At 40.2% G+C, this 14223-nt stretch overlaps 2 protein-coding genes across 16 annotated transcripts in view; one reads left to right on the top strand and one right to left on the bottom strand.

Moving 5' to 3' along the window:
* Positions 1 to 14223, top strand: part of nucb2a (nucleobindin 2a) — a 572456-nt gene that overhangs the window by 259967 nt on the left and 298266 nt on the right. The window lies entirely within an intron of this gene.
* The window catches only part of sox6 (SRY-box transcription factor 6), a 204390-nt gene that overhangs the window by 67598 nt on the left and 122569 nt on the right, over positions 1 to 14223 (bottom strand). For 14 of the 15 annotated variants that reach the window (XM_073812455.1, XM_073812435.1, XM_073812450.1 and 11 more), the window contains 2 exons: positions 14135 to 14214; positions 2795 to 2944 (listed from right to left, as the gene is read on the bottom strand). In XM_073812455.1, the coding sequence (XP_073668556.1) occupies positions 2795 to 2944; positions 14135 to 14214 (230 nt within the window). The remainder of the gene's footprint in view (positions 1 to 2794; positions 2945 to 14134; positions 14215 to 14223) is intronic. The other variant, XM_073812449.1, reaches the window with a different exon arrangement.

The raw sequence follows: 14223 nt of genomic DNA, 5'->3' as shown, positions 1-14223 counted from the left end.
TTGATTGAACATTGCGGTAGCGATCCAACACGTACTGATAAAATGTATAGCTTGAGTGCACTATAAGTCACTTTGGATGAAAGCGTCTGCCGAATACGTAAATGTCAAATGTAAATAAGTGCCAAATGGCATGTAGGGACTTTCCTTATGGCCCTATTGAGAATAAAAGTTTTGTTGACGTCTGAATAATTTTCATTTTATTTAAAGGGGCCATGGAATGAAAATCTGACTTTTTCCATATTTAAGTGCTATGATTGGGTCACCAGTGCTTCTATCAACCTAGAAAATGTGAAAAACTTAGTTTTGGTAAACCATTCTCTACAAGCACATGAAAAAATACGGCGTTGAAATTTGGCTCTCCTTATGATGTCATAAGGAGCTCTTATTATAATAATACCACCCCTTAATCTGCACTATCCAACCACAACACTGCCATTTAGTGCAGAGAAAAGCACAATTGAGTTTTAATTACAACAAACCACCATCATTGTGATCAGTGTTTGAATTTCATCAGCTCTTTGGATATTTAAGGACACACCCAAAACGGCACATTTTTGCACACACCTACAAAGTGGCAATTTTAACATGCTATAATACATTATCTATTTGGTATTTTGAGCTAAAACTTCACATATGTGCTCTGGGGACAACAAAGATTTATTTGACATCTTAAAAAAGTCTTGTGACATGACCCCTTTAAATTGATTCTTAACTAAGTTTAAAATTAAAGTTAAAGGAATATTCCATTTTCTTAAAAGAAAAATCCAGATAATTTACTCACCACCATGTCATCCAAAATGTTGATGTCTTTCTTTGTTCAGTCGAGAAGAAATTATGTTTTTTGAAGAAAACATTGCAGGATTTTTCTCATTTTAATGGACTTTAATAGACATTCAAAAATAACACTTAAATCAACACGTAACAGTTTTTTTTCAACGAAGTTTCAAAGGACTATAAACGATCCCAAACGAGGCATAGGGGTCTTATCTAGCAAAACGATTGTCATTTTTGACAAGAAAAATAACAAATATACACTTTTAAAGCACAACTTTTCGTCCAGATCCGGTCGTGATGCGTCAGCGTGACCCCACGCAATACGTCATGACGTCAAGAGGTCACAGAGGACGAACGCGAAACTCCGCCCCAGTGTTTACAAGTGTGTTGAAAGAGGACCGTTCCTACGTTGTTGTATGTCAACTGATACTAATTAATGTCTTTGTGTCAGTTTATTGTTTACAATGGTCCGCAAATGTGCGTTTTATATATGTAACACGTGACCTCCCTACATCTCCCCGCATTTACGTTAGTCGGCTGGACCGGATCTAGACGAGAAGTTGTGCTTTAAAAGTGTATATTTGTTATTTTTATTGTCAAAAATGACAATCGTTTTGCTAGATAAGACCCTTATGCCTCTTTTGGGATCGTTTATAGTTTTTTGAAACTCCGTTGAAAAAAACTGTTACGTGTTGAGTTAAGTATTAAATGTTGGTGTCTATTAAAGTCCATTAAAATGAGAAAAATCCTGCAATGTTTTCCTCAAAAAACATAATTTCTTCTCGACTGAACAAAGAAAGACATCAACATTTTGGATGACATGGTGGTGAGTAAATTATCTGGATTTTTCTTTTAAGAAAATGGAATATTCCTTTAATTACACTATTTTAAAACAATCAACAGGTTTCAACCTGTTGAAACATTCATACATCATCACTTTTGCACACATCACTAACGCACAACTTAACGTGTGTCCATTTTTTGTAGTTTAGTGTAACTATTAATCTCTCCAAGTCTATGTCGGCTAGAAAAAGATTTTGCTGGCAGTGTCCAAACAGATGGGCCACATACAGAGACTGCCCCCAGCTCTTTAAAAATCTGACTGCCAACAACAGTTTGTCGTTCAATTATGCTTCAACTAGACAAACAAACAGATTGCAAGCTAATTAAGCACAACATATCTACATATGGAGGAGCTATGGGGCAAAAATCATACAACATCTTTGATCAATATTAAGATTATGAATCTTGTGTCAGTTAAACCATTAGCGTCAGAGCTGGGGGGCTTACGGCGTTGACTCTGCATCTGGATTAAAAAAATACTATGCGGTTGAACACCGTCTCTGTGTAATTTTCAACGATTTTAGCGTCTGCTCTGAAAAGAGACTGAGATGTTGATATGTGGCAGTGATCTTCAAGGGCAGAACTCCAAAAGCCCCGGAGGAGCAGCCTAACTGAGCAGACCGATTACAGCGCTACACGCACTACCGTTCAGCTCAGTGATTTATCCTCCGTTCTATTGTGATATTAACCTAAACTTTTCCAAATGTGCGAGTGTTTTAAGTTACAGCCGCAGCGCAAAAAAAACGGGATGATGATGTATGTGGCCTGCGCTCTGAGCCGAAGACTGGTGGAAAGGAGCCATTGGCTGCAAGTAGCCTATAGTTGATCTTATAAAAGAAACAAAAGAAAAAGTCATCACATCATTTTAGCCTCATCAATTTATTTAGATTAAGTGCTCCTGATGTCACTGCCTTTTCTTTGTCCAACTTAAAAGTAAAAAAAACTGGGATAAAAAACCATGTGTTCCAAAAAGGGAAAGCCATAGCAACCCTGTCCACAGAGTTCTGCTTGAGAGGGCCGGTGCCTTGTAAAAGCAGCCCAGATTGATGGGTTTGGAGCGAGAGGAGAACCAGCGGCAAGCGCTCGCTGCGGTACCTACCACAGCTGATTTAGCGAACAGAGGAAGTGGAGGAGATTGGTCAAGCAACACTCCACTTGCAGCAGACTGGGACCGTACCTTAATTTGAGTGAGGGGGGTAGAAGCTCTCTTCTCATTCTTCAAGCCAGAGGGGGAGATGGGCCCACCAGAGTTAGGGGGCTGGGGCAGCGGTGGCATCTTGGCTCCTGGAGAGACCTGCATGCTGGCCAGCTGGGCGGCGTAGAGTTGCTGTACGGAGAGAGACAACCCACAAGGCGTTAACATCCAAAGCCAGACACCATTCAAAGCCTTTATTCTCTCTTTTCTCCTCTCCCTCCTGCATTTCTTTTTCCCTTTCCATCACGGCAAAGAAGCTGCATCAAAGGTCTAACTGTATATCAAAGCCTGGATCCAGAGAGAGACAGTAGCCCAAAAACCACATAGCAATGGCACACATACAAGAGACTTGGAGCCGCTTTTTTCCACTCATCACACAGGATTCGCAGACTAGCTGCCTTTCTAGATCGGATTTCCTTCGCCTGTCTTTCCCCAGTAAACCTCTTTTGCTTTAATTGGCGCCTTTTTGAGTCACTACGCAGACACCTGGAGCTACCCTACTTCTGTCGCACAAAACATGTTCCCTTAAGTTACACAAACTTAATGTAGTCAGTTTCCATTAGAAGATGCTTATAGACGGAAAGCTGACAAAAAGAAATTCATGTTCTTCTGTTTATTTTCATTGGCCAGCAGTCAAAGCACCCTGCTCTCTCATCAGCATCCTTCCAGCCTGCCGAAGCTCTATGTGTCAATCATTTATCGGAAGCGAGCAGTAAAAGTGTGTGTGTGTGTAAGAGCGTTATATTTCAGGTTTGACTCTGATCATCTGTCATAACATATTGAGGATGATTTCTACTTCGGCGGAGAGGTCAAACCCACACACAGGCAGGCAAAAGATAAATAAATGTACAATCAAGTTAGATCAAATGGAACAATTAAATACGAAATGTACAACAGCACATATTGACATTTGGTTTAGCACTGTACATTATTCACAGATGCGGAAAAAAGATCCATACTTCATTTCATGCTCTGTAGTGAGAAAAGGGCTATATGCACTTCTGCTTTCCCTCAGGCAAATATTGATTTGCGAGCAAGTAAATGCCTGTATTGTCTTTCGCATTAAGAAGGTGGGATAAGATCTGTGCCAAAGATTAACCAACATCAAAACTAACTAGGGCGTATGACAATAATGTCAAGTAACATTTATTATGCTGCCATGATATTTTAAATGTGTAAGCAAAAACACACCAATAGTGCATTTCTTTTATATGAGTATAGTATACATAAGTATATTATATAAGTATAGCTTACATAAAGTAGTTAAAAATGATCAAATTAATATTACATTTAAAAACTATGTAAATTACATATAAACTATAAACTATATGTGTGTATATATATATATATATATATATATATATATATATATATATATATATATATATAGTTTATATGTAATTTACATAGTTTTTAAATGTAATATTAATTTGATCATATATATATATATATAAGATATAAAGAAAATACAAGAAATAAAAATATGTACAAATATATAATGTAAAGAAAAATTTTAAATTAAATTTTCAAGACTAAATGTCTTCTTTAGGCATCGTTGGTGTTTAGTCTGACCTCTCTTGGCACTAAAGACATCTTGAGCGTTTATGAGCAGAATGAAGTAAACACTAATTTCTTTAAAATTAGAAATTTGGATTCATTTTTATTTAGGTTTAAGAGATCCTGCAGTTTCCTGCTATTGCTTAAGTGGAAGGGGAGTTTACCCTAAAAACTTGACACACAGTTTACATTTTTATATACTTTTTAATACTACACATTTCCTGAATTTTCTGGATGTATTCTATTAAGGAGACTGACAAACAATTATATATGATCACTACAACATTTTTTATTCTGGCATGGTGGTCTAAGACTTTTGCACAGTACTGTATATATATATATATATATATGGACTGGTTAATTATTTTTAATGTATTCTAAATATCTTATTCATTTTACAGCTATTTTTGTATTTGATTTAATAGAAAACAGCCATAATTGATTACATTTAACGTTCATTTAATTTATTTTAAATTGAATTTTACACTGTAAAGCATGACGTGCTGTTTTTATACTTTATAAAAAATCTTGGTGGGCTAATATTGCCCCTTACCAGAAACTACATTTCTGACACCGGATTAAACTATGTGCATTTTATAACCACCTGGTTATGGACTGAGTGACACATGAAATTGCACCCTTGCTGCTCTGGCGCGCATTAGTCGACCTCAAAACTACAATGGCCACATTTAGGCCAATTTTCAATCCTTGCCAAAAATAGCAGTTACTATTCTTCATTTGTTATTACAGCCACAGTCGTTGTATTTTAAAGAAGAAAAAAAGCACAGAGGTTTTATTTTTTTAAAGCCTGTATGTACCCGGGTGTGTTTGCCCTTTCACTGCTCTCATTTCCTTTCCTTACTGGTCTACATAAGGACTCCATTTGTCTTAAATGGAAAAAGTGGCACCAGCATCAGTGGCCCGTCCCACCTCAGCCACTCAGACAGAAAACCCCAAACCCAGACAAAGCGCTTTGTGTCTACATGTATCAGGAGATATAAACACTAAAATGCTCTCCGGTACCAAAGTTAAACGCTTGCACATTAGCTCCGCACAAAAGGGTTGTTCTTCTGTGGGAGACCTGGGGCAACCGGCAGCACACGGGCAGCGGAAATGGACGGCTGATTGGGTTCACACAGTGATAGTGCCGCCCGCCGGCAGCATAAACAGAAAGCCTTTGTCCTGCAAACAATTGCTATTTACAGGTATATAGTATGCGAATGTATACTGTACTACTGTGTCGGTATATTTTTATTAAAGAGAAAAGGAGGGAAAGCTCTCGCACTAATCTGCTGGACAGATGTTTGTTAACAACTCTGGTGTGGATGGGCAAAGGGACTCTGACCTCGCGTGGGAAGAAGTTTATTGTTCCGGAAAAAGAGCGTAATTGGCTTTTGCTTCAAATTAGAGCCAGTCGGTCTGTCTTTTGTGAGCCTTGATTAGCGGGTCAAAGCCACGGGGTTAAGTGTAAAGGGGCCGGGCTCCTATCAACCTAAAGACACAGCTAAAGAACAATAAATACTAACACAGGTTGAGATGTAGGTGTGAGAAACATAGTGCACTTCTCATTGTCAAGGGCGAGAAAGGATAGGATGCAAACAATTTTATTGAATTCCTTCATTCAGAGCTTAATACAATTTGGAATGGCATCTGTACAGAAAAGCTTTTTAATGGGCAAAAAAAGTTATTTTTATGTATATATTTAATAAAACCTATATGCTTATATTTCTATTAATATTTTATTATATACTGTATATTTATTATTTTCATTCCTTTTATTTTATATTTATAATCTTTTTGTTTGAGAATATTGTATGCAAAACCTTTATTGCGGCATTTATGCAGGGTGAAAAGAAGAAAGAGAATGCTGATGTGGTATACGGACACATGTTGTAGGGTCTGTCTGAAGGGCATGTACAGGATAAAGCAGGGCTGCCCCATCGGGCCTTCTCTCCCTCTCCTCCAGCCATACTGCAGGGTCTCCGCAGCAGACTGGGCCAGCGCTAATGAGGGTCACGCTGAAAGTCAATGGCCGAACAGGGAACAGGGCAGCTGGGACGAGCTGGCCTCATGCCCCCTGCCCCACAAAACTAAGATGCTGAGCATGATCAATCCCATCATCCTCCAGGCTGAGCCCTGGAGTTAATACTGTCTACCGTCTCAATTCAAACTGACAGAAAGCCAGAAAACCACATGTAATGTAGGCCTGCTTTAAATCTAGCCACAATTATAAAGAGTTCATTCTTTCTATTTCAAAAATGAAGATTGAGAGGTTATATATAGGCAAACGTTTAATAGAAGCATTATGTCATATTATTACTCGGCTCTCTGGGACACATGCATTCTGCAGTCAATTTTTCTAGATCTATATCTGTCAGGATTTATTATAATTGCTGTACGTAATGCTTTACATGAGACACTAAATGGCTAGTGCTGTTTGTATTTCAGCATGAAATGTATACATAATATAAATTATATATAATTACTATATTAAAGGGATAGTTCACCCAAAAAAATATTTACCCATTTACTCTCCCTCTTGTTGCTCTAAACTTGCACTGTATGAGTTTATTCTTCTGTTGAACATTGTTAATTAGATATTTTAAAGGGGACATGTCACAATAATTTTTTTAAGATGTAAAATAAATCTTTGGTGTCCCCAGAATACTATGATTAAATGCAAACACTTATCAAAATGATGGTGGGTTTGATGCAATTCAAACTTAATTGTGCTGTCAATAATTTTCTCTCTGCACTAAATGGCGATGCTGTGGTTGGATAGTGCAGATTAAGGGGCGGTATTATTATATTATTATATAAGAGCTCCTTATGACATCACAAGGAGAGCCAAATTTCAATGACCTATTTTTTCACGTGCTTCCAGAGAATGGTTTACCAAAACTAAGTTACAGGGTTGTTCTTTCTCAAATTTTCAAGGTTGATAAAAGCATTGGGGACCCAATCATAGCACTTAAACATGGAAGAGTCAGATTTTTATGCCATGGCCCCTTTAATAAATGATGGTGAGCACACCGTTGACGGTACACATTAACGTCATCCATAGTATGAAAAACCAATACTTTACCAAGTTAACGGGTACCGCCAACTGTGTGGTTACCATCACTTATCAAAACATCTTCTCATGTGTTCACCAAAAATAAGAAAACTTGTGCAGGTTTAGAACAACAAGAGTGTGAGATTTTGGGTGAACTATCCCCTATTTACTTGTTACTATTTGCATCAATTGTTCCCAGACCTCTCATAATCCCTCAAAGAGTCGGGTTTTGGTCTTATTCTATACAACAGGAACAAAAGACACTTCCTCCAAAGACACACACACATTTGCTAGCACCAACAGCCATACAAAGAGGTGTATAAGCAGCAATCGGACGCAGTGGAGAGCTATTACAGTGTGTACCGATGCTGCTGGCTTTGAGAAAATGGGAGCTGATGGGGCCGGAAACTAGAGAGAGGCCGAAAGAGAGGTGCAGAATAAGAGAAGCAGAGATGTTGAGCTGCTCTCAGCATGTGGTTTCAGAAAGGCCTGCAGAGAAAAGGTCTGATCCACCCCAGTGACTCAGGTAATACCTTTGTCCACTTGAGCATTAAATGACTCGCTGCTATACAGCTTAGTTAGAGAGAGAGGGGCTCTGGAAATGGGGCTTTCAATTCGCTCGCCCGCAGTCTCCAAGTGAGGCACACACACACATACACGCAACTCTACTAATGTCTCCTGCCGCCCTTCCTCACCCTCGCCAAGCCCATCTCACAGTCCGTGGATTCCAAATGAGTGGGGTCCGACCCAAGGTCACGCCGTTAGCCTCTGATAATTAAAAGCAACCCCTCTGGAGACAGAAGAGGTTAAATGAGAGGGTTTGCCGTTTCTGCCTGCAACAACAGTATTTGCAGATCATCCAGATTACCCGACTCTTTCAGGCCAAGCTTCTGGACGCATCAGCACTCTGTCAGGGATGCTTTTCTTCCACCTCTCCGTAGTGGTATGTAAACGTTCGGGATAAACTGTTTATAAACTGTAAAAACACGGTTGTGCAAGGTTGTACTTTTTTATAATCAAATCGTAAAAATACTGTGATAGTAACACGGCCTTGCACCGTGTTGAACTAAAAAAGTTCTAGTTCTCATTTCAAATCAATTCACTGAATCTAGTTGTTTTTCAATGCAAGATTGCGTATTGAGTAAACAGGCCCACTTACACAGCAAAAAAACGTATTGTATGATATACAACAGTTGCTGTAGTTTTAACTCAAATTTAAAGTCCTTGAAAATGAAGATTAATGCACACCTCTGCCCGCACATTCTCTATTACGAAGGATACGGATAAAAAAAAATATTTGTGAGACTAACTACATGCACAGGATTCATTTGTATATCCTTGCAATATTTGTCTCTGCGTACAAACAGATGCAAAATGAAATGCCTCATAAAACACTAAATTTGAACTTTCAGCAATGGGCGCACATACGATGGGCCATCACATGAGAAAAAACAACTTCAGTCTCTTGTTTGTTCTTAAAGAGAGGGGCTGACTGCTCTATGGCAGATGTTGTGAAATACAGTGGCAGATTTTGCCAATTTTACTGCTTCTAGCTATAATGGTGCATGACTCTTTCGCTAACTTATCCGCACAGGCCCCAGTCTGAGCTCGCCGAGTCGAATCCACGAGACCAAAAAAGCCCCCACTGCTACATTATCATACGTCAAAACAGAAACACACTATACACACTAAACTACAAGATACTTGTGTCTATGTCTTTTTCCCCTCTCTGTATGGGCACAGCTGAGAAACGGTAACATGGGGAGAGGACCGCGTTATCGCCGCATGGGCGGCTCTGCCATTTCAGTAGCATTAGGGCGCCCGTTTGCCACAAGGCTTGTCCAGGCTCATTGCCCAAGGCAGGCGGGCTGACCCAAGCTGGCCCAGATGTCAGAAAAGGGAAGCAGGGGCGCTCTAGCGCTCTGCGCCAATGCTTTCCAGTATGGCCAGACATCTGTCCCATCTGCTGGCACCCTCGCTCATTTCTCCCCCTCCCTGCCCCATCCAAACCTATGCTCATTTTTTTCTCTTTCTTTACTAACTTGAAGAGATGTTAATGCTGGCACGTCTCCCGTGCGCTACTCCTATACAAGCACGCGCAAGCAACTGGCCGCTAGTACTAACACAGGTGCTTGAAACTACGCAGCTACACTCTGTCTTGTTTACTTGGCTCTCTCCGTCCATCTGATCTTCGGTTTCATAATTCTATCCATCCAGATGTCCACCTATCCCTCCCATCAGCACCTCTGCCCTGCGCTCATACCGCCTCTCGTCTTCTGGCTACGTCTCTGGAGTCTGTCTCGCACAGCACGCGCCGCTCCTTCTCTCTCTCTCCTCTCCTCCTCAATCACACCGGCAGCTGTTCGCTCTCATTTCTGCAGCTCATAGTCAAAAGTGCTCCACTTGTTAGCCGTGGCAGAAAGCCCCGCTCGCTCCACACATCCGGAATGCTGAGACATGAGCATCCAAACACAAGATAATGCAGTATTTCCTCTATTCTCTCCTCTTCCGAGCTCCGGAACTTTCATTGACCCTTAACACTGCTTTGAAGCAGCGGTTTGCTTGTAATAAGGGATGTGAGGTACCTTAAGCGTGTTTTTATTGAGAAAGAGAATAAGTGTGATGTAAAGTCAAGAAGAAAAATCTGACAAAACCTTACAAAGTTTCCCTGAGGATGTTTCATAATGACCTACTTTGTCATTTTAAATCAGTCAGAAATAAACGTGGCGATGTTTCTCCAACTCAACCTCGATGAAAAAAAATACTGTCAATTATTTACACTGATTTTTGGATAACTTGAAGTATCCTCTGAGAAATGTACAATGTGCAATGTCTGTAATAGTAAAACTCTGATTTAAAATTTGACTTCAGATTGTTTTACTTATTTTTTTTCTTATTGTAAAATAATAGTTTAAAAAAAAATTTGTTTGCATCTTATCTGACAAATAAAAAATAAAACAGGTTTCCATCGAAATGTTCCATTGAAACGAATCTTTTCAAAACTTGCAAAAAAAAAGAAAAACAAACAAATGCGGATTCGGTGCATCTCCATCAAGATGTTCGAGCGAATGACAACTCCTGGTAACCAACAGTAAATAAAACAAGGCACACATAGAAAATGGAGACATGACTGTGTTTAGTTACTATTTGGCAAGTTATTAATTTACTAGCAGTGCAGCTTGTAATTTGCTAATTGAATGCTGTGCACATAAAAATAAATGCTGAGTTTTTGATGCAGGAACTAGCAACAAGGGCATTGCAACAACATTGAAACCTATATATGGAAATGACATCATCAGCCGATAAAGCTAGACGATCGGTCACGTGAGTTTAATGGTTGCTACGTCAAAATTTATTCGGCAAATGTGTTTCCATCTCCTAGTTTTGCATTTAGTCTTTTTTGCATCAAAAATCACCTCAAGCAAGTGTGAAAACTTTTTTGAGAGTTTAGGGTTTTTTATTTAAAATTTAGGAATTCCATCACTCATTTCTAATGCGATACTTCAAAATGCGCATAAAATCAGTGTGGAAACCCAGCTAATCAGGAAATTACAATTATGGACTGTTTAAAAGTTTCTAAAAAGAATATTGCATATATAAGATGAATCCTAAAGATGCTAAAGGCTAAAAGAATTAAGAAATAAACTTAAGAAATAGTAGTAAAAAACATAGAAAGCAGAAGAAGAGCAAGGAAAAAGAAAGAGAAAAAAGAGGAGGTCCCATTTGGTTTTGCTCTATCTATTATATGCCATGAGAAGGACCCAGATGTTATGCTTTATCCCATGATGCTTTACTTTAGAACAGCTTAAACCCACAAGCCTGCTTTCAATGATGAGAAACAGGCCCCTCACAAGCTGACTTTAGATTTGTATAGAACTCAACAGCAAAACAATATATCAAGGAGAGAATGGCTTTAAGAAAATTGTTTTCCTCTAAGCAATTGATGTAAGGTGATCTTGTACGCTGGCAAATTAAACGGCAATTCAAAGAGACAAAAAATAAAATCGAATTCTTTTGTAGAATTAGGATAATTCCTTTTAGACAGCCCGGGCGCACGGCTACAATCCGAACACAATTTCCGCCTGGGGGTGAGAGGTGTCACTTCTAATAGAAAGGCGACGCTGGGGGATGGAGCCATTGTTTGGAGGCCGTGCCCGGCTCATCCCGAACCCTGCGAGGGTCTTAATGAAGAGAGGCACGCGGTCTGGGGAATAGTTTGAGCAGCTTTTCTCCGGCGACTTGCAGACGAGGACCAATCTGTCAGGGATGCATGGAGTGAAATTACTCGGCGCGTCGGGACGCGCGCTGACACGGGCGCGCCGGCCAGGGGGAAATGTATTGACAAGCAAATTACGCGCTCAGATCGCCTGGCCACTTTCATTTCCACTCCACGGGACCTGAGGCCTTTTGTTAGCCTACGGACGGGCGAAAGAGAGAACCATTTCACAGCTTCCCCACTTACTGTTATGACATGGTAAAATTGCGGCAACATTAAGACTGGCAGAGCGGCCGTCCCTCTTCCTGCATGACCGAGCACGGCATTGTGGGAATTAATTCCTTTCCAATCAGAGCATTTTTTAAGGTTCATATATTTCCCCAGTCTAAACCGAGCAAATTAGGGAAAATGATACCTTGCCAGAATCGCTGACAAGCGAAGATATTCTAATTAGACAGATGCACCCAGCCAGTGGCACAGGGTGGGCGGGTCCACTGGCACAGGAAGTGGAGATCTCATAGGTGAGGTCACTCCCACTGAGCGGATCAGTGATGCATAAGCGCAGGGGAGCTCAGTGATACTGCCATTACAGATAATCACCCAGACAAATCCATACATACCTCTCATTAATACTGACCTAGGGCTGGCCCTCATTTATCTGACATATTTAGAAAAATCTGCTTACTTTGATTTAAGACAGGAACTCAACGCTTGTTATTCTTGCTCAAAAAAGGAAAAGAGACAAAAGCAGATCTCAAACTAGCACATGAAAACTGCCGTACAAATCTCCCTTCCCACAAAATTATAACCTCATCTATGTCAGCCTGTTGTCTTTTTCTATCAAAAGAATGTCTTTGCTCAATTTATTGTCTTTTTTTAACTTAAGGTTAACATTATGGAAACATAAGCGCTTAAAGCATTATCATTATTTTTGGAACGAGTTTCATCTCGATTCATCCATCCTGATCTTTTTTTTTTTTGATCATCTTCCGCTCGGCTTCGTGCGCTCACATTCACATGATGATCGGAATGCACTTGCAGTAGAAAGGGTATGTTTGACTAGCTTGGTTTTCTTAGACCGACGGGTATGTAGAGTAAATAGCAATCTGCTCGCTTAAATCTGTGGCAGACAGACAAACTTCAATTAATGAGAATGCATTTGTGTTTACTGTATTTTCTAAAGGTCAGCCAAGTCATGGACTCGGAGGCTAGATTTCAGTCCGTTCCCAGGGTTAAATCTATTATCACAATGAATTGCTATAGGGTCTCGGTGTCTCCTGATATATGACTATCCCAGACCCTGGCTGACCCATCAAAACGCTATAAATAGAAAAGGGCTACGCAACCATCCCTAGGAGTAGGGAAGGCGTGTACACGTTTGGATCCCAATTTTTCTACGTATCCATTTTGCCATTCCGTTTAGCTCGCTTCTTACAAACACACGCACATACTACACGCGCTCTTTAACATGAATAGACGCATCCCACACCTTCAACACCGATGATTGTTCTCCCTAAAGTCACATGCTATAGCAAAGGCCTTTCCAGCTCCAGCTGCAAGCATTGTTCTAACTTGCCAAGGCTCATTAATGCTGAGAGCGATAAGCTCTGAAGGACAAATTGCGCACATGTATCAGCAAGAAGAAAAGGTACGAAACGCTCTCCTATCTTCCCTCCCCCGCAAATCCTCCTCCCTCCGCTCTCAGCTTTGTTTTGCAACATTCCCAGCTATCAGAGAGCTTAATGTCTAATTGCTATCAACTGCTTACCACTGTTGTTGACAAAACAACAACTGTCTACGAATAAAAGCGAGAAATAAAAGAATTGATGAATGTGGTGCCGAGATGTAAGTTGTTCACCTTTTTCTCTCTTATTTGCAGTTCGAACTTAAAGTTTCAAAAGTTTCATCGCTCTTATTCGCCCACAAGTCATGTCTCAAAAACAGGAAGGCCTAACAACATCAATTGTACTAATAAAGGCCAATCATTTATCAGCTAAAAGAAATTCATGCTCACATAGTCTTTCGTAAGAAACAATTAAAATGACAAGCGTGATAAGATAACAAGCTGAAATGAAGATAGGCATCTATAATAAAGCACGTCGCCTGTAGATAGCATCTGTTTGGGGTTGAGAGTGTGAGAAATGTTCTTGGGGCAGCCCAGAGGGTCTTGGAAGCTCTTCCATCATCATGTTATGTTACTGTACCACAGTGTTACTCAAAATGCTGTCAACCAACAAAGCAATTATGGTACAGCAGGCGGCCTAAAGCTCCCCCCATCCCTGAAACGCCTAGTTCCCATGTGTATGTAAGCGTACCCATCTAGGCTGTTCTGTAAAAGAGGAGTATATTGCAGATAGAAGGTGTTAAGCTTGTAGGGGTGGACCGGTGTGCGAGCGATTTAGCTCTAACTTGTTATTTAGCATACAGCTGGTTTGCTCACACGGTGCTGAGGGCTTGGCCCACTGCCCATAAATTCTTTTGTGGCTGTACATACCTGGAGCTGGAGAGGGTTGAGTCCTGACGCGGCAGCAGCTGCCATTGTGGATGGAATGAACTGCACTGGGTAGTTATCACCTGTCGGAG

Source organism: Paramisgurnus dabryanus, chromosome 2, assembly GCF_030506205.2.
Source record: "Paramisgurnus dabryanus chromosome 2, PD_genome_1.1, whole genome shotgun sequence".
NCBI lineage: Eukaryota > Metazoa > Chordata > Actinopteri > Cypriniformes > Cobitidae > Paramisgurnus > Paramisgurnus dabryanus.
Note: the sequence above shows the minus strand (reverse complement) of the source record. Positions and strands in the feature narration are given on the sequence as shown.